Source organism: Prionailurus bengalensis, chromosome A3 (genome assembly GCF_016509475.1).
Source record: "Prionailurus bengalensis isolate Pbe53 chromosome A3, Fcat_Pben_1.1_paternal_pri, whole genome shotgun sequence".
NCBI classification, from domain to species: Eukaryota; Metazoa; Chordata; class Mammalia; order Carnivora; family Felidae; genus Prionailurus; species Prionailurus bengalensis.
Window position 1 is genome coordinate 28,921,271 of NC_057354.1, and position 23,868 is coordinate 28,945,138.

The window sequence follows — 23,868 nt, forward strand, 5'->3', positions numbered from 1 at the left end:
GAGTTCGAGCCCCGCGTCAGGCTCTGGGCTGATGGCTCAGAGCCTGGAGCCTGTTTCCGATTCTGTGTCTCCCTCTCTCTCTGCCCCTCCCCTGTTCATGCTCTGTCTCTCTCTGTCCCAAAAATAAATAAACGTTGAAAAAAAATTTTTTTTAATAAATAAATTCATTATATTTTGTTTTTTAATTTAATTTTTAATTTTAGATTTATATTGTTATTTACTTGTTTATTTGTCTCTCCCCACAGACTGTAAGTTCCACAAGAGCTGAGATCTTGTCCATTTTATTTTCCTATACCTCTAGCACCTAGAAAAAGACCTACCACACAGTAAGATTTCAATTAATTCTTTCTTCAATGAAGGAAAGAAGAAAGGAGACCTCTCCGACCCTGTGTTTTCTATGAAGTCACACAGAAAACCACTGGCCAAATGGGACCCATGAGGTCTGGAGCCACTAAGTGAGTGAGTCTCTTTCACACTAACCCTTTTTTTTGAAAATATTTTTTAGCATTTATTTATTTTTTGAGATACAGAGACAGAGCACAAGTGGGAGAGGGGCAGAGAGAGGGAGTCACAGATTCCAAAGCAGGCTCCAGGCTCTGAGCTGTCAGCACAGAGCCCAATGTGGGGCTCGAACTCATGAACAATGAGATTGTGACCTGAGCTGAAGTCGGATGCTTAACCAACTGAGCCACCCAGGCACCCCTCACACTAACCCTCAAGGCCATTTTTTTACTGTTTATGTATTTATTTTGAGAGAGAGAGAGATAGAGAGTGATCAGGGGAGGGGCAGAGAGAGAGAGGGAGACAGAGAGTCCCAAGTAGGCTCCAGTGCTGTCAGCACAGAACCGTACCTGGGGCTCAAACCATGAACTGTGAGATCATGACCTGAGCGGAAATCAAGAGTCAGACACTCAACTGACTGAGCTACCTGGGAACCCAGTCCTCAATGCCATTGAATAAACCATGTCATTTTAGTAAAGTACATGATGCCATCCGTTCTCTAGAGAGTTCTTCATCACCAGCACCTTTGTCTTAGGAAAATTTGTCCCTCTTGCCTTGGTAATCCAACACAGGAGACAGTCTCTAGGGGTTAGGTTGGTCTTTTACAGAAGAGGGAACAAAGGCTCAGAGAGGTCCAATAACTTAGCCAACATCACACAGATCTCAAATTTAGGTCTAGGACACTCTAAAGTTTGTGCTCTTTCTGTTGCCCTACCCTTAGTTTTCTGACACGAGTGTGTGTGTGTGTGTGTGTGTGTGTGTGTATTTTTCATTCCCCAGCACTCTTTTCTGCAAATGGTCTTTTCATGCTCTGGGGACTGAGGCGCACGCATACACACTCTGAGTCATTACCAACTTTCTTTTATTTATTGCACCGGAAGAGTAGGAAATAACACAGGCCTACTAAGGAATAAGCAAATTCTAGGTAAATTGCATACGTGGGATTTTTTTAAAAGCACACGAAGTAACCCTAAGACAATCTATACATTTCGGAACATCATGAGAGAGCTGGGGGTTGCACGCAAAGAGGTATGTGCTCAGTAGCATCTTAGACAAATTAACTGAACTCGTGACTATTTCCTCTCCTTTCCAGCCCAGCCTCCTGGACCCACAAACCAAACCATAATGCCTGGGGATAAGTGAGCAAAAGCAGCAGAGAGAAAGAGAGAGACTTTGATTGAAACCAAGGAATTGGGAGGTCTCTGCCTCTGATTCATTTGAATCAAGGGAATTCATTTGGCCTCAAGCACTTAATCATTTCATTCCCCTTTCTGGTTTTATTCGGAGACATGAAGAGGAAAGAATCATCCCAGGGGTTGAAGACGTCCTTTTTTGTCGTTCTAGCTGTTGCTTCTGGATTTCCTCACCCAGTGCCCATTGCATATGTTTGGCCAGATGGTTAAGACTCTTGGCGGCCAATTCAGCTGCTCAAGAACATGGTTGTGCTTAACCTCATCGACTTGACTCAGCTTCAGTTCATCCTGGGGTAGGAGTGTGATACCGATCTGTTTAATTAGTTTAATGAGGGCTGAGGGAACTGGTCCACATTTTGAGTTTGTTACACAAAGCAAATTGGTCTGTCTCGCTCTCTCCGTGATCATTTAAATATTCAGTAGGAGCACTGCTCTCATTACCATTTTGGAAGGGGGTTTTGCGCCCTTCCTCTCCGGTGAGGAGCTGGGTGCTGTCCAGGGTACCAACATGGACGGGAGTCCAGGAACTCGTTTCCTCAAGAGGCGTGTTTCGAATCAATGAGAACACAGAGAGTACAACTGAACAGTTGCCCACTGGAGGACTGAACTCTCCAGTGCAGGCATTCCTGCTCCAATAAAATGCGGTGTTTGAGCGTTTTATCTAAAGCATCGGTCTCCAAAGTGGGGAGCACAAGGAGGTCCTTTAAGGTTTGGGATAAAGTGTTAGGATTTCTATTTGTTTGTTTACCTTGTTTTGTTATTTATCTAGAGGAATGAAGAACAAGTCAGTCTGGATTCCTGGGACCGGAGTGGGGGTGGGGGCACATAAATGGGGTGGAGAGATTAATATCAAAAGCCGCTGCTGGCGGTAGTTCAGAGGCCTAGGGTTGGAGCCAAGCACTGAGTCTACTGGACAGAGGAACCTCCATCCTTTCTCCTTGCTGACTCCAGACAAACTCTGCACCCCAGGCAGAAAAGAGGCAGGCTGGGTTTGAACGTTTTGCAGACAGTGCTGAACTGAGCATGGGGATTGGGGGGGTACAAGGTAGGATGAATGAGGGTACTCCAATCTGGAAGGGTGTCAGGGGAAGCTCCTGACTCAACTCCACGATGGGGAGGGGTTTACCCATCAAGAATCTCTCCGGAGTAGGCATTGGGATCTTCCTGAGACCGAGTTACCACCTTGAACTGGCGCCTGAGAAAACCCCCGTAGCGCTTCTGATTGTCCCATTTGAGCTTGGGACGGATGCGCCTCAAGAAACCCCCGTAGCGTTTGTACAGGTCCTCGTGGCCCACCCTATCCCCATCCCGGTCCCCCTCCCCAGCCACCTCTGAGCTTCTCTTAGGGTATTTGCGTAAGAAGCCCCCATAGCGTTTGACTTGCTCCTTGGGGTCCTCCTCATTGGAATCCAGTGCCCTAGCCTCCATGGCATCATCATGCAGCTGGGTGCCCCCCATCAGCTCAGACTCCCCTCCCTCCCCCAACCTGCCAGAGAGACCCCTGAGCTTCTCCGCCAGGCTTCTGCTCAGAGCATTCTCCTCTGTTGGGGTGCGGAGAAGAAATCTGTTTTCCTCCAGCTCCTTCGTGAAGGGCCCAGAGCGCTTGGCCAGCTCACTATAAAGCCCCTCCAAAGCGGACTTGGCCTCCAAATCTTCTCTGCCATTGAGCCCGAAGGTGAAGGGGGTGAAAATAGACAGAAGGCCTTGGCATCTCTCCCACTCCTCGGCAGGCAGCAGCGCGGCCTGGCATTCCAGGGAACAAATCTGCAAATCCCCAAAAAACCACAGCGGTAACGTCGCCCCCATCCAACTGTCAAGCCACATGCACCCCTCCTTGCCCCAGACAGTCCCTTGTCCAATGTCTGAGACAATCGAAAGTAGCTGCCTTTCCTAAACTTCAGGCTTCCCACTTTAATCCCTCCCCCTCCCCAGGTGCACTGAGGTAGGTGACCCTGCATCTGAGTGGAAGAGGAGACGTGGAGAGGTGAGACAGCTTTCCCAAGGACACGTGGCTTGCAAATGGCGATGCCAACATCGGAAGTAAGATCTTCCCAGAACATCGTGTGGTGCTCACACATCCTCCTCAACTTCTCACTCCAGAGGGAGCACTTGCCTCTCCCACCCTTTCCTTGGTGTGAAGGATGCTCTTAACACTTTCTAGAGAGGCACCAAAGCAATGCGGGATGGTAGAAAAAACACACTGAGAGGTTTGGGGGCTCATCAAACCTGGGGGGACAATCGTATCCATTTCATAGGAGTGCTGGGGGGCTTCAAATGTGATCGCGATGGTGATCATGAGGACGATGATGACAACACCGGACGATTCTGGAACCTGGACCCAGTAAGCCTAAATGTCACAGGTCCTCACGCTTAACCACTGTGCCCTGCTGCGGTCCTGTGTGGGCAGCACCTAGAGCACCGCATGCATCTCTGTGAAGAGCTGCTAGAATCGTGTGTTTGACACTTTGCGTCACTGTCTCACAGAATCGCCCCATTTTGCGGATGAGGAAGCTAAAGCTCAAAGAGGGAGTTTCCAGAGTCACGGAATGAGAACGTGGCAGAACCAAAGCCTGTGCTCCGTCCATCGCACCTTTGGGACCTTGACTCTAACCTGGCTGCCATCGAGGGAGAGACACATGGGGGGGCGTTTGATTCAAAGCAAAGCCAATAAGGATGGGCCAAGAGATGCTAAGACCCAGGAGAGGGGCTGAGGCTTGGATCCTGTCCACCAGTGGCTGGGGAAGGCGCTCCTTCCATAGGAGTGGCTAGATTTGGACGTGCCCATCAGCCTGGTGCTAAGAATCCCTGAAAAGTTACCATCAGGCTGCAAACTCCCAGAGCCAGCACTGCCTCGATAATGACACCCCCTGGAAACCTGAGTGCTGGTCCCAGACCTGAGTGAGCCAGCGGGTGGTGAGGTCTGAGGTGGGGATGGAGTTCAGGTGCCCAGGCTGACCACAGGGCAGGACGCGTCCCGCACAGGTAGGACAAGTCTACAGGACAGACACACAGCCACCCAAGCTCCACACGCAGACGGTCCCTTCTGCACGCAGGTGTAGGACCTAGGCATCCTGAAACCTACCAGGGGGTTGACGGGTTTGGACCCATCCTGGGTCTTCACCGCACACAGGGAGCACCGGGACAGGCAGTCCGCTGTGGCAGAGGGGAGCACGAGGAGGCAGGCAGCCAGCACGAGCCCCTGCCACGCCATCCTGTCTCAGCTCTTCCTGCTGCGGGGGGAGAAAGAGAAGAAAATGAAGCCGTGAGCGCCTCCTCGGCGTCCGACCCTCCTTGGCGAGATGCCAAGCCCTGCGGCCGACCCTGCAAGGCAGACAGTCTCGTTCCCATTTCACCGTCAGGAAAATAGAGGCCTCAGGAGGCACTGTGGGTGCCCCAGGCCAAGGGTCAAGGACGGGGATTAATGTACTGAGTACCTGCTGAGTAGCTTTCCTACAGATGCGCGTTCAATCTGCCCAATGGCTCCTGAGGCGGGTTGTGCTGTTTTCATCAGACAGATGGGGAAGTTGAGGCTCAGGAAGGCGAGGGACCTGCCCGCACAGCTAGGCAGTGGACAAGCTGGGACTTGACCTGGGTCTGTGGGCCTTCAAAACCCACTTTGCCCACCCACGAAGCCAGAAGTCACCTGGTATCTGCTTTCCTGGATTCCCTGAGGCTCCATCGCCTGCCTTTGTCCCCAACTCTTCAGCGCGTCCCCAGGCCAGTCCTTTCTGCCTTGAAAGGTCCCTGAAATTTGCCTTTTTCCCCCCAGTACCTCTTCTTACCTTGGCCATAGCTCCACCTTCTCCACGCTGGCCTTCCGGCCTCTAGTTCCTTCTTGGATCCCTCCTGCCCACCCCGAAATGAACTGCTCAGCATGACAATTAAGCAATCAGGTATGTCACCCTAGGTCAGGCCTGGCCCTTTTCCTAAATGACAGGAACACCCTCAATCCCATCCCTACACCGTGACCGCATCCAGCTACTTGCCATTCCTCTAATCAATGTTTCAGGCCCTGTCCCACCTCTGGGCCTTTGCATATGCTGTTCCCTCTACTGGAAAACCCTTCCTCTCCTCTTCTGTTACCTGCCATTTAGGCCCTATATTAGATATCGCTTCCTCCGGGCAGCTTTTCCAGATCTCCGAGGCCCAATGGGATATTCCTGCTTTGTCTTCACCCCTCCATCAAAATATCCCACTATTTGATAATTATCTATGTGTCTCTTCAGACTTTGGCTCTGCGAAGGCAGGAGCGGTGTCCTGTTTCCGTCTCTGGGTTCCTCAAACGTGCCACGCTTGCTCCTGCCTCAGGGTCTTTGCACTTCCTGTCCCTCCCTCTGCAATACACTTCGCCCAGATCTAAACAAGGCTCGCTCCTCCTTGTGATCAAATGAACGAAATGTCAAATCGCCAGGGAGGCATTTGCGGACTCCTGTGTTTAATGTGGCTTCCCGGGCCGCTCTCACATCACCCTGCTTTGTTGGCATCGGGGCGTTCACCGTCTCTTACTGCCCTATCGATTAGGTGTTTGTTCCCTGTCGGTGATCCTCGTCTCCCCCACTGGAGCGTTAGCTCCTTACGGGCACAGGCGCTACCTGTCACAGTCCCTGAGTCCCTGCCCGGGACCCTGACCCGCCCATAGCAGGCACTCGCTAGGCATACGCATACGAATTCAGTCGGTTCCTTTCTCTCCTAATTAACTCCTTAGAAACCAAATATCAAGACTCAGAGCCATTCAAATGGGGGCACAGTACCGTTCTCCCAGCTGGAAATGGGGAGATCCCCTGAGACACCCCACTTGGGGCAGGAGGCTCCAGGCTCTTCCCAGCCTGGTCTTTATAGCCTGACGCCTGTCACTCTGTTCACAGGGATGCTGTCCTCCCTCCCTCCCTCCCTCCTCCAAGTCTCCCAAGCCTGCAAACGACCCTGTTTGCTCGGGGGATTTGGAGGGTATTTCCCCCACGGCCCCAGAGCCCCGTGTTACAGCCCAGAGCTGAGTCTCCCCCTCAGGGCACACAGGATGATCCCCCATCCCTCCTCAAGCCCATCATCCTATCTACTCCTTCCCAGTGAGGTGGACACTTACGGTCCAGGGAATCACCCAAGACCTGTGGCCAACAGTGAAGGTGCAAGGCTGTTCTGCTTGACCCCCCACTCGTGTGCCCTTCATGACTACAATTTCGAGAACAACTTTAACTCGTTACCGTGGGTACCTCCATGAGACCCAGAGGACCCAACGCACAGGACCTTTGAACTTGCATGTTGTTTTCAGTCCACCCACCAACTGTGAGAGGCGGGTATCATCATCCCCACTTTATAGACAAGAGAAAACTGGTGCTCAGAGAGGCTTGGTAAATCTCCTGAGGTCACACAGCGACTGAAGGTGAGAACTATCCTGAGGCTGAACAAGGTTTGCTCCCCTAAGCCAGGAAGCTCAGAGAAGAAAGCCCAGGAAAGTGGACCTGGGTCCGTCCCACCTCTCCCGCCCACCCTCCGTGTTCTCTCACATTCTACCGGCTGCTGAGTGGATTGGGTTCCAGGAGAGCGAGCTGTGCCTTTTATGTGCAGATGCGAAGCAGGCAGCTCGTGTTTTCTCTGGTATCAGCGGTGGCCGGTGGCGGAGCTGGCCTGTGACAAGATCAGCAGCGAATGCCTGCGGGGGAGGAGACCGTCCAGCACATTCTTAACTCCTGGCCAGAGGCTTCGCACACAGCTTGGCTGCCAAGGTAGGAGGCCCTATTTGAGATCCTTTTTGTCCCAGGCGGAGGTAGTGTCGGCAACCTTGCCTCTCATCCACTAACTTGATATTTAATAGTAATTCTAGCTGATCAGATGGTTGTTACGTACTCAGGATGCTCCGAGCAATTCTCGTGAATTCTAAAAAATTCCTTTCTACTCACAGCGACTGTCTGGGGCGGGTACAATTGTCGTGCCCTCCTCACGGATAAGGAAACTGAGTTGAGAACCCTGCCAAGATTCTAGAGCTAGTAAGAGGGAAAGCTGGGATTTGTATCCAGGGGGTCTGGCTCGAACCACTTGCAATTCTCGAATGAGTGCCCCATGGGCCCCACCTTCCAAGCTTCCCCCAAGGGGTTCCCTCTGCCTGGACCGCCTGTCTGGCCCCACCCATCTACTCCCATCTCCCTCTGACCGGATAACTCTTGTTTGTCAAAATTCAACCTCAGTTGCCTCCTCCGGGAAGGCTGTCTGGATTGGGCCCCTCCTGTGAACGCCCACAGTCACCTGTGCTGGCTCTATCAAATAATGGCCCTCACTTTCTGAGTTTCCTACCCAGAGGGCACTTTATCTCTATAGATGAAGGTCCCTACAGTGAGGGTGTGTGGTGCATTGGAGGATGATAACGACACCCGGGTGGACGAGGAGGCATAAGGCAGGAAGGAGGCCATGGAGTGAGTCTGCAATTGTCTGAAACCAATGAGGCCAATAGATATTCGGCAAAGGGTAATGAAACCAGGGAGCCAGGAGAGGGGAGGGAAGAAGAAGTAAGAGAAAACCTCACATAGGAAGAGGGAAGGAGGGAGGGGCAAAGGAGGGAGACAGTGCAAAATGGTCCAGAGAGACACGGAGAGGGAGATAGAGAGACGTAGGGAGAGAGACTAACACTACAGACACACACGAGACACAAAAAGAGGGAGGTCCCGGACAGAAGGAGACAGAAGGAAACAGGTCACAGGTTGAACATTAGGGACATTATTCTGAAGCTTTGAATTTTTCCCTCACTTGCTCAAAGCAATGATCTGAGGAGGGGCTCCTTGACCCAGGGAAGGGCATGGCCTAGGAGGCTTTGGCTTCCGAGAAAGCCCAAATCACCCCAGGCCACCACACTCGACCATCAGAGCCATGGCGCTGTGGCCGCAGAGGGTCTCCCAGGAAGAAATTGGAGAGAGAATTTGATGGCATGGAAGATAGAACAGAGGGCTACCCAGGAAGGGTCAAGGCAGGGAAGGAGGTCAGGCAGGGTGGGGCAGGGTTGAGACCTCTGGTGTCCTCCTATCCAGCCAGCAACCCTAACCCTAACCCCTAACCCTAACCCTAACCAACCCTAACCCTGACCCTAACCAACCCTAACCCAAGCCCTGCAAACGTCCAGACACTTCAGAGTGACTGCCCACAGGACAAACTCAATAAAATGGGCACTGGGTATTTTGACTTTGCACCGGGATTTTTTCTTTTCTTTTTTCTTTTTTCTTTTTTTTTCTTTTCTTCTTTTCTTTCCTTTTCTTTTTTTTAATTCTCTTGCCAACATTTTTAAATTGGGAGATTTTTACACTTCAAAGTCGTAATTTCCACCTTACCTTAAAAAAACAGAAGTCCTGGAGACATCGGGCCTGCATTACGGTATGGCAACAGTCGCCCCAAGGGACACATGCAGCCTGGTCGCCACTGTCCCCACCCAGCAGCTTCCCTTATCTCCACTGCTGAGCAGAGCTGGATAGTTGAGTCTGCCGGCCCTGAACTGCTTCTCTTAACAACCACGAGAGGCAGCCTGGGGCCAGAGGGGTGCAGCTGGAGAGAAAAGAGGGGGGCGCCCCCAATTCCTTCCTGGCCCCGAAGCGGGGTCACCAAGTGCTTAGTTTATGTGGATTCAAATCCCGGCCTGCCACTTACCACCAGATGGGGGAACTTACTTGACGTTGCTGGGTCTCCGTTTCCTCAGCCCCATCATGGGGCTAACGATAATGCTTTAGGGGGTGGGAGGAATCGAATAAGAGAGCACGCACAGGGCACCTGGGGGGGGGGGTACCTGACACACAGTGATATTATGATGGGCTTCATAGCAGAAGCTGGGGCCCCGTTCAACTCTTGGCTACAGGAGGCGCGAAAAGAAGACGGCAGAAAGTCCTGGAACGCAGTTGAAATTCCAAAAAAAAAAAGTTGGTGAACGAATCAACTGCCATATGGAGGACCTACTGTGTGCCAGGCAGGGCTGAGTGCTCCTTGTTCCTGGTAACACCAGTCCAATAACAGTGCCACCACATCTCAAGAGCCTACTAGGTGCCAGGCTGTGCGTTACCGTTAGACACGTGATTCTAATCGTCACCACAGCCGGGGGGGGGGGGGGTGCGCGGTGAGTGTCTCTGTACCCTTTGTACAGAGGAGAAGACCGAGGCTGGGGGGAGGAGAGGTTGGCCACGTTCGCTTGGCCTGTAAGTGGGAGTCAGGCTTCTGTCCAGATCTCTCGGGGTTAAAAGGCGACTCTAATAAAGACACATCAGCCCTGCGGATTTTCCTGAGGAATCTGATGTCCTTCCTTATTGTTGGCTAAACAAAGGATCGCGTCACATCAGATGGGTCCTGAGGGAGCGCATTTCACCTTTGCTCTGGGGCTGTGCTCCAAGTCATGCATCAGATTAGTAGCCCTGCCTGCGAGTCAGGCCTGATCCGGAAGGAGCTGAGGAGAAAAAGATATGCTCCCGGGGTAAGACAAGGCAGCGAGCCTGCTTGGTGAGCCGGGGGCGAGTATCAGGTGCATAGACGTCAGTGGAGAGTGTGCATGGCCCAGGGGGAAGGAGGGGCCTCCTTCATGGACTGGGTGGGCCGGGGGTGGGGTGGGGGGGCGCGGGGTCCTCACAGCCCTCCCAAGGAAAAACCCTCTTCCCTTGCAGGTCTATAAAACATTTCCTCGGCCACTGCCTCGTGGGCTTCGTGACAGCCCAGTGAGGGACGCAGGGGCCAGTGGGGAGGAGCGGTGATTCTCCCCTGGCAGAAAAGGAAATTTTGGACCCACCAGCCTCCACAATCCCATGATCCAATTCCTTCTACTAAATCTCTTTCTCAATACGTACACATCCCGCTTCTCTGGAGAACCCCGAGAACGAACACAGCCCCCACCCCAACTGCTCACCATGGTCCACGGCTACTTTCGTGCTACAAAGCACAGCGGACTGTTGAAACGGGGACCGCACAGCTCAGAGGCCAAAAACATATACTAGTTGGTCTTTTACGGACAAGCCGTGCTGACCCCTGCTTTCATCAATTACATAACCATTTTCTAATTCGGATTATTCTCGTCATCTGGAAGCTGACTTTCCTGGGAAAAATCAGAGAGGGATCGCTCTCCTCCCCGAGGCTGGGCTTCTCACTTCTGGTCTATAAATGGACCGTGTCACCCCCTGTCCCTCAGGAGGGCTGCCCAGAGGGCATCACTTAAAGGGCCAGCACGCTGTAGTCCCCTTTCCTACCCAGGGCCCAGAGTTCTTGAAAGGGAAGGGACTGCCTGCCCGCCCTCTCATCTCCTCTTGGCAATATTTCTATATTGTAGTCAGAGGGCTCAGAGGAGCAGCAAGCATTAAAAAGCCAGCATGGAATAATAATGGCTTGATTTAACATTGCAATTATCTCTCCCAGCACTTTATTGCATATGATTATCCCTATTTGATAGAAGAGGAAATGGGAAAAGGTAGGAATGAAGTCACTTGTTTAAGGTCACATCATGAGTCAGGAGGGAAGCGGAGACAGAGCTGGGGCCTCCCACACCCGGGCCGTGACTCGCACTGACTCGCATTGAGGCTTTCAATGACCCTCCCACAGCCCACTGCACTGCCTCCCTGTGCCGGGCCCCTGGCCTCCCCTGGCCCCTAGCGGGACAGGTGCTACTGTTACAGGCTCGGGTTCCGGGTGGGGAGAGCGAGGAGGACCAAGTGACAAAGCGCCCCAGGGTCCCGAGCACCTGCGTGGCGTAGCTGGGATTCTCTGAGCCCATAGCGTCCCTGGTGAAGGCACCGCTACGGGACCCGGCTCCCTGCTATGCACGTCAGTTCCGTGACTGCACGTTCACCCTGGGGAGACTCCAGTAGGCTTGGCACGATCAGCTCCATTTTCCAGATGGGCACACAGAGTCTCAGAGAGGCAAGATCACCAGGTCAGGGCCGAGAGGCAAGGACATAGAAGAAGCAGGTTTAAAAAGTCAGCCTGCAGCCAGCTCGTCCTGTAAACCGTCCCCGGGGTACGGGGTCACGTTAAGTGTCCATCAGACCCTCCCACGGAGCCCCCACATTCCTGAAGATGAGACAGTCTTCTGGAGTGTTAGCCCACCCCAAACCACAAAGTTCACCTTTACGGGTCCCCAGGGGCTGGCAAGGGGAGACCCTGAGAAGTGAGGGCCGCTGTCCCCGTGAGGCTTTTAGGGTCATTAACAAGGGATGGATTATCACCTGGCTGGCGGTGAGGGGGCTCGGATTCCGGACGGAAAGTGAACCCACCGTGGAGTCCAGCAATACTCAAAGCGCAGAGCCTCTCTTGGGCCATTTGCGGTTCAGGGACCAGAGAGAAGCACGAACCTGCACTCAGGGGTCATGGTGGGATTATTAACCTCGTTTAGAAAAGAATGATTTTTTTTTACATGTGTTTTAAGCTTTTGTTTATTTATTTTGAGAGAGAGAGAGAGCATGAGCAGGGGAGGGGGAGAGAGAGAGAGAGAGAGAGAGAGAGAGACAGAGAGAGAGGGAGGGAGAGAGAGGATCCCAAGCAGGCTCCACGATGGCAGTCAGTGCAGAGCTAGACTCGGGGCTCGCACTCACGAACTGTGAGATCGTGACCTGAGCGGAAATCCAGAGTCAGACGCGCGACTGACTGAGCCACCCGGGCGCCCCTTAGAAGAACGATTTTTAAGAGCAGGAGTCCCATGAAACCCTCACCCTTTGTTATTTGACGCAATGAAGGGATGGGGAGAAAGGCCAAGGAAGATGGGCCAGGGAGGGGTGGAGATGAAGAGATGAAGAAAGAAAGAGAGACAAAAAGACAGAGACAGAGAGGGAGACAGAGACAGACATGCATATAGAGAGACACGCGTGTGCCCATAGGAGTGGCAGAGCCTCTTGCACCCACAGAGAAATTGATAAAGACACCAGAGAAGCAGAGAGATGATGGAAACCCAACAGAGCTGGAAGAGGTGCTGGGAACCAGAGGGAGAAGGGACAAGAAGAAGCAAAGGAGGGGAGAAAAGAGAAGGAAGGAAGGAAGAAGGGACAGAGAGACTTGGATTCGGGGCCTTGACCTACCGTGTGAGTCACAAATATCAATCCCTCCTCCTGTCAGTGGACCAGAGACCCAGCCACGTAGTAACTGCTCAGTAAACCCTTCTCGGCTTAATCTGAACTGTCCAGTAACAGGTCAAAGAGCCAAAGGACGGTGGACAAACACGATGAATGTGCCTGCCGCACGCAGCCTCCCACTCAGGCCGGTGGGACAGCCGGACGGCCTCAGGGAGAAGCCTCGAGAACGTTCCTGTGCCTCGTGGACCGGGCTCTTTACCCTTCTGCCAGGAGCACGAGTCTGGACCTGGGCTGGGGAAGATTAATGAGGCCCGACATCAAAGGACCCGGGACACCTCTCTGTCTCCAGGGCCTGATCCTGGGTTCACTGGGTGTCCCCAGAAATATTTACTGCCTGCCCTCAATGGCCGGGCTCAGCCGGCCGCCCAGCCTTGGTGAGATCCTTTTAGCCCTTTGTCAGACGCAGCGAGATGGGCCGAGATGAGCGAAACAGTGAGAGAAGTCAGCTAGTTGCCTGCGCTTTCTCAGACACGCGTCGAAATCAAACCACCGACTATTGATCCTGCTTAGAATGATGGAAGACATCTAATAAATACAACAATTGTGCAAGAATGGCCCAAGGAGGTAGGCAGTGGGAAGGGGGGCCCGGGAGGATCGATCGGGAAGAGACTTCATGACCCCGAGGCGACAGACGAAGAGATGGTCTTCTGTTGGTGTGGAGATTATGGGGTGGGGAGGGGAGGAGAGTGCCAGCCCCACAAACTGAAATACCAGACGTTAGGCATCCTTCCCGGACATAGCACACGGCTCCATGGAGTGGATGATGAAGGATATTATAACACATTGCCAGGGTGGACAGGGAGAGCGTGAGCAGTCAACGCTAGCATTTATTGAGTACCTACTGAATGCCAGCATCCTTTGGGAGTCTCACAATAACCTTAGGAGGCCAACAGTACCGTCCTTACTGCGGAGATGAGGAAATGAACACTCAGCTATCGTCCCCAAATCACACAGCAAATGACGGATGGGCTCTGGGATTTGAACCGAGATCTGTGGGACACTCATTTAGATAACACACGGAACGTTCGTGGCTCCCGGGAGTTATCTCAAGACCCTAACCCCTTTCCATTTGCTTTATGGCGATTGCAAATTTCTCAAACAGCCCCGGAGCCAGTCCCTGTGCCCGCTCTTGCTAAAGCATGCTGGGTTCCCGAGGAAGCAGTGCGACATCCCCCGACATCCCCGCTCCCAGCTGGCAGCTGAGACACAGGATCTGCCTGCCCCCCATCACACCTCTAGCTCATCTGGGGCAAAGCAGTGGGCTTGAGAGCCCGGCAGCGAACGCAAACCTCCCCCAGGGCAGCTCAGCTCGCCCCCCCCTGGGCTGCTGCAACAGCTCCCCCACGCACATCTCAAAGCATGGAGATAAATGACCTGCAAAAATAGAACAAAAGGCAAGGTGGGGTGGGATAGAGGGGAGAAAGAAAGGGGAGAAGAGAGGGAAGAGGTAGCTGTGGGAGGGGGAGGCAGGGGGTTGGGGGGGCGGGGCGAAGAGGACTGACATTCTGAAATTTGCAACTGATCTTGCCTGGAATGCCTGTCAAAGGAGAAAGACTTGTATATTTTACCAAATGAAGATCTGCAGTCTGTGGGAAGGGAATTGAAATCAGATCCAATAACCTGAAGAGCATGTTTCCCCTGGGAAGGTTGGAGACTTAATTAAGGAATGTTTGTAAAGCTCGGAGAGATTCTAGATAAAAGACACCCAGGGAAAAAGTACGAGGTCGCAGAATTTACTATTCAACCTTTATGTCGTCACCGGGCTTTTTCTTTTTTTTTTCCTCCTCTTTTCTTTCCTCCGAAACTCATCAGCCTGTTTTGCTGGAGTCAAACTTTGGGATTCTGTAATACTTTCTTTGAACATGGATATCTTTACCAGGGAGCAAATGGCGTTGCCATCTGAGCTTTCCTCCCTGCCCCACTTCCCTGCTGTAATTTACATGAAAGCAACAAGTCCTTTCGAAGTAAAACCCACAAGAAAAATCCTGCTCAGCCTGAGTCTCCTGGCATGCTGTCACTCTCTTTCCCCATTTCCTCCCAATGAAATAAGCCCCAACTTCATTTCTGCGTGAAATCATGCCCAAGGAAACACTCAAGCCGGCACCCTGTCAGCGATTAAACACGATCCAAAAAAGAATGAAAAGGCTGAACTTGGTTGTACACTGATGTACATTATACTTGGTAAATGCCAGAGCCCTGAATCTCATTAACGTCCCCCAGACCTTGTTCTCTACGTCCGGTGAGAATCACTGACCTTTAAAACCTCCCCGAGTGGCTAAACTCACTTCTTCCACCCAGGGCCTCCCGTCCTCACCTGGGTACCATGCGTGCAGACTGCTGGGGAAGAAGACGACCTTGGAGCTGAAACCGAGGGGTGGTCCTCTTGGGAGAGGAGTACCCACCTGTGCAAGCCGGGGCTGTACCGAGAGGGAAATTCCAAAGAACCGTCTGTCTCCCGCTAATTGATCTGGCGTTTGTAAACTAGCCTCGTAACTGTAACCATATTTGCCAGATTATCAGACCCAGAGCTGAAATCCCCCAGCCCGAGCTCCTGCAGCCCCCAGATCCGGAGGACCGGGAAAAACAAATACAATCAAAAGAGAGGTTCCATTGCCCCTGTGGATACTACCTGTGTTCTTCTTCGTTCCTGGGCAGCTTCTGGCCGAGCAGGTTGGACGGAGGGTGGTGGCAGGTGGCTCAGGGGTCTCCCTGACTCTGGCTGGGAAGGAGGTGCCAAAGAGGCGGCTGTGAGCACCACCAAAGCCCCTCAGAATGGCAGTTCTGGTGCCTCGCCCCCCCTTTTATGGACTAGAGCCTCCTCCTGTCGCTCAGCCCTTGCTGAGCACAGGCTGCTGGGAGCCAATGGGGAAGTAGCTCAGAGCAGTCAGAGGCGCAGACCCCCGGGCCCTTCAACTCGAACTCCCTGGGCCCGACACAATAGGCTTCTCTTCGTGACAGGGGATGTGGAGGAGGAAGCAGCCGTGCAGGGAGGGGGCTGGATCCTGGGTGTAGTGCTGTTTGTCACTTGAAATCCGGCCACTTCAGTCTTTGATGCGTTTCCAGGAGAGTGTCACGGAAAAAAAAAAGAAAAAAAAAAAAGAGGGAGAGAGAGAGAGAGAGAGAGGTAGGAAGGACAGAGACAGAAAGAGTTGGGAAAAGAGAGTCCCAGAGAGTCAGAGACAGGCAGGCAGAGAGATACAGAGACAGATAGAGTCACAGAAAGAGATAGAGTCGGACAGATATGGAGACAGAGAGAGGGAATCAGACAGATATGGAGACAGATGGGGACAGAGAGAGAGTTGGAGAAGCAGGGAAACAGGATTCAGAGAGAATCAGAAAGAGAAAGAGACAGTGTCAGCAGAGAGGTCGGGCATGATACAGACAAAGCAGGGGAGGAAAGAGTCAGAAAATCGGAGAGACACAGCGTGTCAGAGACCGGGGCTACCCAGAGACACCGGGGGAAACGGAGGGAGAGCCAGAGGAAGAGAGATGAGGAAACCAGGACGGAAGACAGGCTCAGGACCCACAGCCATCTGGAGGCAACAGAAGAGGCAGGGTCCCCAGACAGGGCAAGTGCCGAGGAGGGGAAGGTGGACGGAGCCGGCCGCCACGCGTCGCCCTGCGCTGAGCGCCCGGGCACCTCCGTGTGCGGCCGGTCACGCGTGTGCTGGAACGTTGTGTGTGCCCTTGCCTGCACCCGCAGTCGATGCGGGTGCGGGCCTGGGCCGGCGCCAGCCGCCAGCAGCCCTGGCAGGAGCTCAGCCCCTTCCCCGGCAGCCAGGAGCCGCAGTTTACTTTCCTCCGATAGCAACACAAAATGAAGATCACGAAATCCCCCTCAAAATATGGGCTGCGATGTGCCTTTGCCTGCACTCCGGGTGGGGGCATCCCCACCTCATGTGAGCCCTCGGCCCGTGCCAGCAGCAGCTTGAAGGCTGCACCCTCGTGGCTACGAATACCTTCCAGAACATGGGGGGGTGGGGGGGGAGGGCGGCCCAGGGAGGGGCGGGGACTGAGTTTGGAGGAGAACATGTTCTCTCCTCAGTCAACAGCAGACACGGAGTTTATGGTGGGAGGCACAATTGTCGCAGAAATCTGGTGGGGACTGCCCGCGCCCTGGGCGCTGACGCTGTACCAGGCCGTCAGCCAAAGTTGTCCTCACCACCTGGCCAGGTAGCGAATATGATTCCTGTCTTGCGGGTGAGGAAAGACAGGTCCCAGAGCTGAGGAACGTACCCAAAGACGTAAAGCAGGTTAAGTCATCCAGCTACCGGGAGGGTCCGGATGCGGGCTTGTCGGACCCCAGAGTCCCCTGCTCCCCCCCAACTCAGCCCTCCTGGGAGAGAAGCCTTGCATCTGCCCGCCTGGAGGGGTGGGGGCCCAGGGCTGCCTTTCTCGGGGACTGTCTCTCCACCCTTACAACGTAGGACAGGGCTGCGCCTGGGAGTATTGAGGACGTGGGTTTGATCCCCAGCTCTGCCAGCTCAACCAGCAGAGAGAACTGAGAAGTTTCTACATTCAGCTTCAGTTTGCTTATCCATAAAATGGGGACATAACTGTAACGAACTCATCGGGCTCCGGGGAGGGGGGGAGGTGAGACAGAGGATGTGGGCAACATCACCTAACGCAGCAGACACTTAATGAGTCCTCCACCACCATCTGTCCTTGTGACTGATCACGTGGTTCCCGCTCTGCCGCACCCACGTTCCCTGGGGCGCTGTCCTCTCCCTGCGCCTGATTCATTTCAAGGAGGAAGATGGCAGGAGCCCTTTGCCGGGCACCTGCTATGTTCCACGCGCTTCCTCGTGTGGCGTCGTATCCTCACAACGAGCAGACGTGTGGCACGGATATCGCGATGCATCCTCAAACCGATAAGGCCGCTGGAGTTCGAGGACAACCCGGCCACACAGGGAGGGAGGAGGAGTTGAGCCCACTGCCTCGTGCCCCAGAGCTCAGCCCCCGCACACGCCCCTCCAGCCTCAAGCTGAGGTCTACCTCCTCCCTTCCGGAGAGGGCTCTTCAGGATCCGAATTTGCCTTTCTTCTCCTCCTTGTCCCTCTTCCCAGGCAGCACGTGGGACCCCACAGGCAGGTGCAAAGGACTTCAGGTGCCAGTGTGGAAGCCCCCGTCCCCAGCGTCTGATGGCCGTGGCCCAGGCTCCGTGAGCGTTTGACCGCACCTCAGGCTGGCTTCTGCCTGGGGACCCAGAGGACTGGGTGGAGCCTGCTCACTGCCACCCTGGGAATCTGGGAGCCCGGGGCTGCAGCTACGTCCTCACCTGCAAGGCCAAATCCATACCCGGTCGTCCTCCCCACCCCTACCTCTAGAAGCTCTTGGTAAAAACCTTGGCATAGAGAAAGGCTCTCCGATATGGGGTACAACGGCTCCCATTCCTGGAGGCCAGCGGGCACCGGACGAGAGGAGTAGGTGACTCTCTTGACCATTGCTGATCCTCGAGAGGAGTAAGGGCAGCCAGGGTAGAGACCCTGCGAGAACCCCGCTTTATGCCATCGGTGTTTAGCATCTTTCACTCCTGGAGCCTCTTGTCAGCCCCAGAAACAAATGGTTTTGTTCATTTGCCTTGCCTTTCCTTCTGGAGCATCCTTTACGCACACATGTGGGACGAGGCCAGGAACAGCTTTCTCCCTCGGTTCTAGAGAAGCTTGTCGTAAAGCTCAGCCCTCTCCCCGGCTCAGTGGTGCTCAGGGTCACGTCAGGGTCACGGGCAGCAGCGGGTGGGACAGGAAACCCATGGAATCGGTTACCTGGAACCCCGATGCTCCTCCTTACTCACTGCGTGGCAGTTGTCGGGTCCCTCGCCCCCCTGGGCTCCTGAGTCATCTGAAGACAAGCAGACTAGCTCCATGCAGGTGTCGGGACTCATTCCAAAGCCCCGCCATGTTCCTCCCTGCGTGACGAGGCTCCAACTCAGATCTCGAAGCGGGCCAAGAGCAAACACTGAAGGGAAGGCAATAGTTGAAACAACCAGCCCTTGAATCATCCTGTTAGGTAGGAACAAGGAAGAACTTGGCAGAGGGCGGAAAAGTGAACAAATAAAGCCAGCATTTCTTAAGGCCTCCCTCCACGCCAGGCCCTGTTGGAAACCATTCAGTTATTAACACGCTTGATTTTCCCAACAAGCCTGCAATTGGACGCAATTCCTACCCCCACTTTACAGGTAAGGAGCAGAGGCTGGGAGAAGGTTAAGTCACTGGCAGGGAGAAAAAGGGCAGGGTCCAGCCTGAAACCAGGCCGGCGGGTCCCAGGTTTGGGCCCCAAGCACGAGTCGTACGGTCTCCCAGCTTCTCTCCACCCCGGCTCTGTCTCATCTCAAAGCTCTGTGTGTTTTCTCTCTTCCCCTGTTGCGCCGGGAACGTAGGAGCCGCTGACACGGATCAGTCTGGAGCATTTGGGTGGAATTTGGTCCCCATCTCCAGCTGGCTTCTGATCTCCTGGATCACTCTCATGCTGCAGTGAATTGCGGGCGTGGTGACCATGGCTGCGTGCGGCTGCCACGGGAACAGAGACCAGAAAGTCAGCAGCTGTGCTTGAAGGGTCCCAGTACTCCATCTCTGTCTGTCTCTCACTCTCTCCCTCTGCCTCCCTCTCCTACTCTCATATTGAAATGTCACAGCGTGCCATTCTGTGCTTGGCCCCGGGAGTGAAATGTGCCACACCTAACTTTGTCTCTTGCGCTCATGGTCCAGGTTGGGGGGCGACGCAGGGACAGGCAGTGCCCAGCAGCCTGACACGTTCCGGGCTGGGAGGAGACCTGAAATTCCGTGGGAACACAGAAGAGGGGCTCCCAACCCAGCCAGGGGTGGGGTGGGGGGAGGAGGGGAGTCACGGAAGATTTCCTGGAGGATGGGGGGAGAGCTAAGCGAGAACTCATCACAAGTGGGAGCTGTCCAGGCAGAGGGGAGGAGAGGACATCCAGGCAGAGAGAATGGCCCAGGCAAAGGCCAAGAGGCAAGGAGAGTTGAGGAGGGTGCCATCCTGGAGAGGACTCCTGCTTGACTCCCCTCTTTCTCTCGCCCCACATCCCACCCATCAGGGGCCTTCACTGTCCAAGGCTCTGTCGCCCTGGCCTGGCCCCCCCCCCACTTGTCCCCCTGGGTCCTGCTTCCACTCTCGCCCCCACCTATTACCGGCTCCTCTGCAGCCAGAGAGATTCTTTTAAAACCGTAACCCCTGGGGCGCCCGGGTGGCTCAGTCGGTTGGGCATCCGACTTCGGCTCAGGTCATGATCTCACAGTTCATGGGTTCGAGCCCCGCGTCGGGCTCTGTGCCGACAGCTCGGAGCCTGGAGCCTGCTTCGGATTCTGTGTCTCCCCCTCTCTACCCCTCTCCTGCTCACGGTCTGTCTCTCTCTGTCTCTCAAAAATAAATAAACATTAAAAAGTTAAAAAAAAAACCCATAACCCCGATTGTGCTACCCCCCTGTTTAAAACACTCCAGTGGTTTCCATCCCACTTGGGATAAGATCCACACTCCTTTCTTGCGGGACCTGACCCGTGCCCAGCTCAGTGCTTCTGTAAGCGGGCAAGCTCGCAGAGACAGAAAGTGGAACAGAGGTCACCACGGGGCAGGGTATTGCTTAAACGGCACAGCGTGTTGGTTGAGAGCGATGAAAACATTCTGGAAATAGACAGCCGTGATGAACGCACAGCACAGTGTATGTAGTTCAGGCCGCTGAACGGTGCACGTTTAAATGGTTAAAAATGGAGGGCGCGGAGGCACGGGAGAAGGTGTCTGCTTTCCTTGTTGAGGACAGCTCTGGGGTAACGATGGAGAAAAAGCGGTTGCTTCCTCCTATAGCCAAGTGGCACAGATGGATGCCGATAGCCGAGTCAGTGGCCTGAGCCTGGAGAGAACTTCCCCTATCTGGGGCCCGCTCTTGACCTCTGCCACCCGTCAAACAAGGGGCCGATGGTGGGAAATGTCTTTGCCCAGATGAAGAAGAGAAAAAAACTGGCATCTCCAATCACCCACGTCTTATCACAGCCGCCGCGCTCCAGGCTTCCCCTAGGCCCTGGGCACTTCTCCGAAACCACCCCTCTGAGCCCTCACAACCACCTTATGACGCAGAAGGCATTAGGTCCACTTTGCAGATGAGGAAACTGAGCTCAGAGCAGTGCGGTCCCTTGCCCAAGGTTGCACAGCCAGGAAGCAGTAGAGCTGAGCTGTAAATACTGGCGGGTCTGTCTCTTCACTCATCACACGGCCTCTCAAAAGCCCCTGGTTCTTATATCCCTTAGGAGGAGCATGGGCATCAGTGGGAGGACAGATCTACCGAGAGATTCTGGATATTTGATCCGAAATGAGAGCTTTGACATGAGAAGTGCCCCTGATCACCCCACGAGCTCCGTGAGGCCCGTCACCCCAAACAATAGCTCTTAATGAGACGCGAGCTTCTTTTTGCCAAAAGGGGAGATTAAATCGCTTTATTCTCAGCCTGTGGATCTCGGAGTTTCTCCTAAATCCCATTACCCTGGCAGGTTGCTACCTTTTCTGTATTCATGCCACAAAACGCTCACAGAGTACCTGCCTTAGGCCAGATTCTCTGCTAAACACCTGGGGGAGGGGAGTGGGCACCGCGGAGAAGACTCGGTCCCTGCCATCTGGGGATGATGGTTTGGCGGGGAGGACAGAAAGCGAACAGTTCATTTCAGTCCCATGTGGAAAAGTCGGAGATGGGGGTGGGGGGGCGGGGAGGGAGACTGTGGGATCACAGAGGGGAGATACCTAGGTCAGCCCAGCTGAGAAGGGATGTCATGTCCGGGCTGGAGGCTGAGGCTGGGTTTTGAAGGTAAAGTAGGAGTGCGCCATGCTTCATCCGCAGATGAAAGAAACTATCCCAAGCTTTCATCAGCAGACAGAGACTTCATGCGGCAAACTGGGAAAATTTAAAAAGGTGGTTTCTTTTTTGGGGGGTGGGGCATGTGCTGGAGGACTACACGGCCTCCAGGAATGACTCTCAGAACACTGTATGGCCACCAGTCACACCATCAGAAAGTGGGCAGACAGGAGGCCGTCCCCGCACACAGTGAGTTCAAGAACTTAGAATAACACTATGATCCAGGGAGCCACCGTGCTGCCGTGTCACAACAGGCTCTCCACCCACTTGGGGGTGCCACTGGCCTCTGAAATGGGCCTGCAGCACCCCCGCCCCCACCCACCCAGCACCTCCAAAACCGCTCTTGCTGGAGGAAACCGCCAAAGCAGCAGAAAGATGGCCTCCGGTTCGTTTCTGTCGTCCGAACCACTGCTAATTGGCAGAACTGGATTTGCATCCAGAACCCTAGCTGCAAGGGAGTCTGAGAAAGACAGTTTGCATTGCTGAAGTCCAGGAAGGCACGGGAAAGAGAAGTAGGAGAAGGTGGTGGGAATGCGTCCTGAGGGCCAAGCTGGCGTATCCACTGCACGCGGAAAGGAAGGTGTCATAGGCTGGGTGGACGCGCGTCTTGAACTTTGTCTGCCCCAGTACAGAGCCCCCTTTCCCGGTCAACACTCCCCACGTAATGTGGGCCGCCCCCCCCCCCCCGACCGCGCACACAAAGCCCTCGGCCCTGTGGCCCACACATGGTCAGAATGGGAAGAACCTATCAAACCAGATGAATCCAAATTGTCATCTTAGCAACGAGGAAACTGAGGTCCAGAGAAGAGGCCAGCTGGGCCTGGAACTTAGTTACTCCTGTCGTATGGCACCTGTTCTGCCAGCCAGGCTAAGCCCCGCTCCTTCATGTCCTGGGGCGCATCTTGCCATGGCTGGGGCTTGGCTGGAGCTGGGGGTGGCAGCCGGTGCAGGCGAAAAAAGCAATCCGGAATGGGGGGAACGTTCAGGCCCCAGAGTCGGACGGACCCAAGTTCTCTTCCTGGTCCCAGTCCTGCCAGGTGTGTGACCTCAGGAAAGTTACTTTACCTCTCTGAGCCCCAGCAGCCTCCTCTTTGAAACGGGCATAATGGTCGCACAGAGTAGTGACGAGAACACAGCTAACGTGTATAAAAAAGGCACACAGTGGGTACTCTCTAAATACAGCTAGTATGACAAGTTCTACTATACTATTAACTTCTAAACTGCTATTATTTTTTTTTTTTTGAGAGAGAGAAAGACAGAGAAGGGGAGGGGGGAGAGAGAGAGAGAGAGGGAGAAAGAGAATCATAAGCAGGCTCCATGCCCAGCACAGGGCCAGATGTGGGGCTCGATCCCACAAACCGTGAGATCATGACCTGAGCCGAAATCAAGAGACAGACGCTCAACCAACTCAGCCACCCAGGCGCCCCCTGCTATTATTATTTGCTATTATTATTAATAGTAGTTCATCTTCCCCGGTTTACGACAAAAAAACAATTTTTTAAGGTTTTATAGTGGTTTAGGCTGTTATGTCCTTTTCTTCTCTTCCATCACAGCAGCATCAAAAGCCCCACTCTATGACCGTGTCCCCTGTCCTGGCCTACCTGCGTGTCAACTTCTAACTCAATATCCCCTCACGGGGGTCCTCAGACGCTTATACCCAGAGACCCACAAGGACCCTCACACAAATCCAGACACAAATTCAGAGAGACACAACCACACCCAAACACGCACACGACAGCCACATGCAAACACACCCTCTGACAGGCACCCCCCGCCCACGCCCTCACAGCTCTGGGACATTAAAAATTGCACGGAATCGAAGCTGGGGAGCCCCGTTCTCGACTTCCCTTTGAGTAACTAACTGGTCCGTGACCACGCAGGACTCCCAGCCCTCATGGAAAGGCCTTCATCAATCTAATTCTGAGTATTCAGCCTGGGTCCCATCTCTGATAAAATAATTAATTTTCCATTATAGCTTCTCCCTCTCTGAGTCATCATTATAGGTCGCTGGAAAAAACAGCGCTTAAGGAGGAAGCTGTATGAGCACCTCCAATCCGTACAAAAAAGGCTCAGCTTCCCTGGTGAAGCATTTATGTGCTGGGAAGGGTGCACAGAGCGACGTGGTTTCCACATTTGAGAAAAGTGAGTGGGTGGGAATATCAGACAACCTCACCGTGCAGATCGTCGTTTAAATAAAACCCCCAGGGGCCCCTTGGCAGCATTAAAATCACTCTGTGCCTCTAAG

General features: G+C 53.8%; 1 protein-coding gene across 1 annotated transcript; it reads right to left on the bottom strand.

The window, feature by feature from the left end:
- Window positions 1–1,346: 1,346 nt before the first annotated feature.
- PDYN (prodynorphin) lies at window positions 1,347–15,822 on the bottom strand. Its single transcript, XM_043602725.1, has 3 exons — window positions 15,396–15,822; window positions 4,777–4,924; window positions 1,347–3,458 (listed from the first exon to the last, which is right to left on the bottom strand). The coding sequence occupies exons 2-3, from the start codon at window positions 4,903–4,905 to the stop codon at window positions 2,817–2,819; spliced, it is 771 nt and encodes a 256-aa protein (XP_043458660.1). The 5' UTR covers window positions 4,906–4,924; window positions 15,396–15,822; the 3' UTR covers window positions 1,347–2,816.
- Between the last annotated feature and the right edge of the window lie 8,046 nt (window positions 15,823–23,868).

Coding starts and splice junctions, on each gene's coding strand:
- PDYN (XM_043602725.1), bottom strand. CDS start 4,905: ATGGCGTGGCAGGGGCTCGTGCTGGCTGCCTGCCTCCTCGTGCTCCCC. Junction 3,459..4,776: donor CCAAACCCGTCAACCCCCTG/GTAGGTTTCAGG, acceptor GGGGATTTGCAG/ATTTGTTCCCTGGAATGCCA.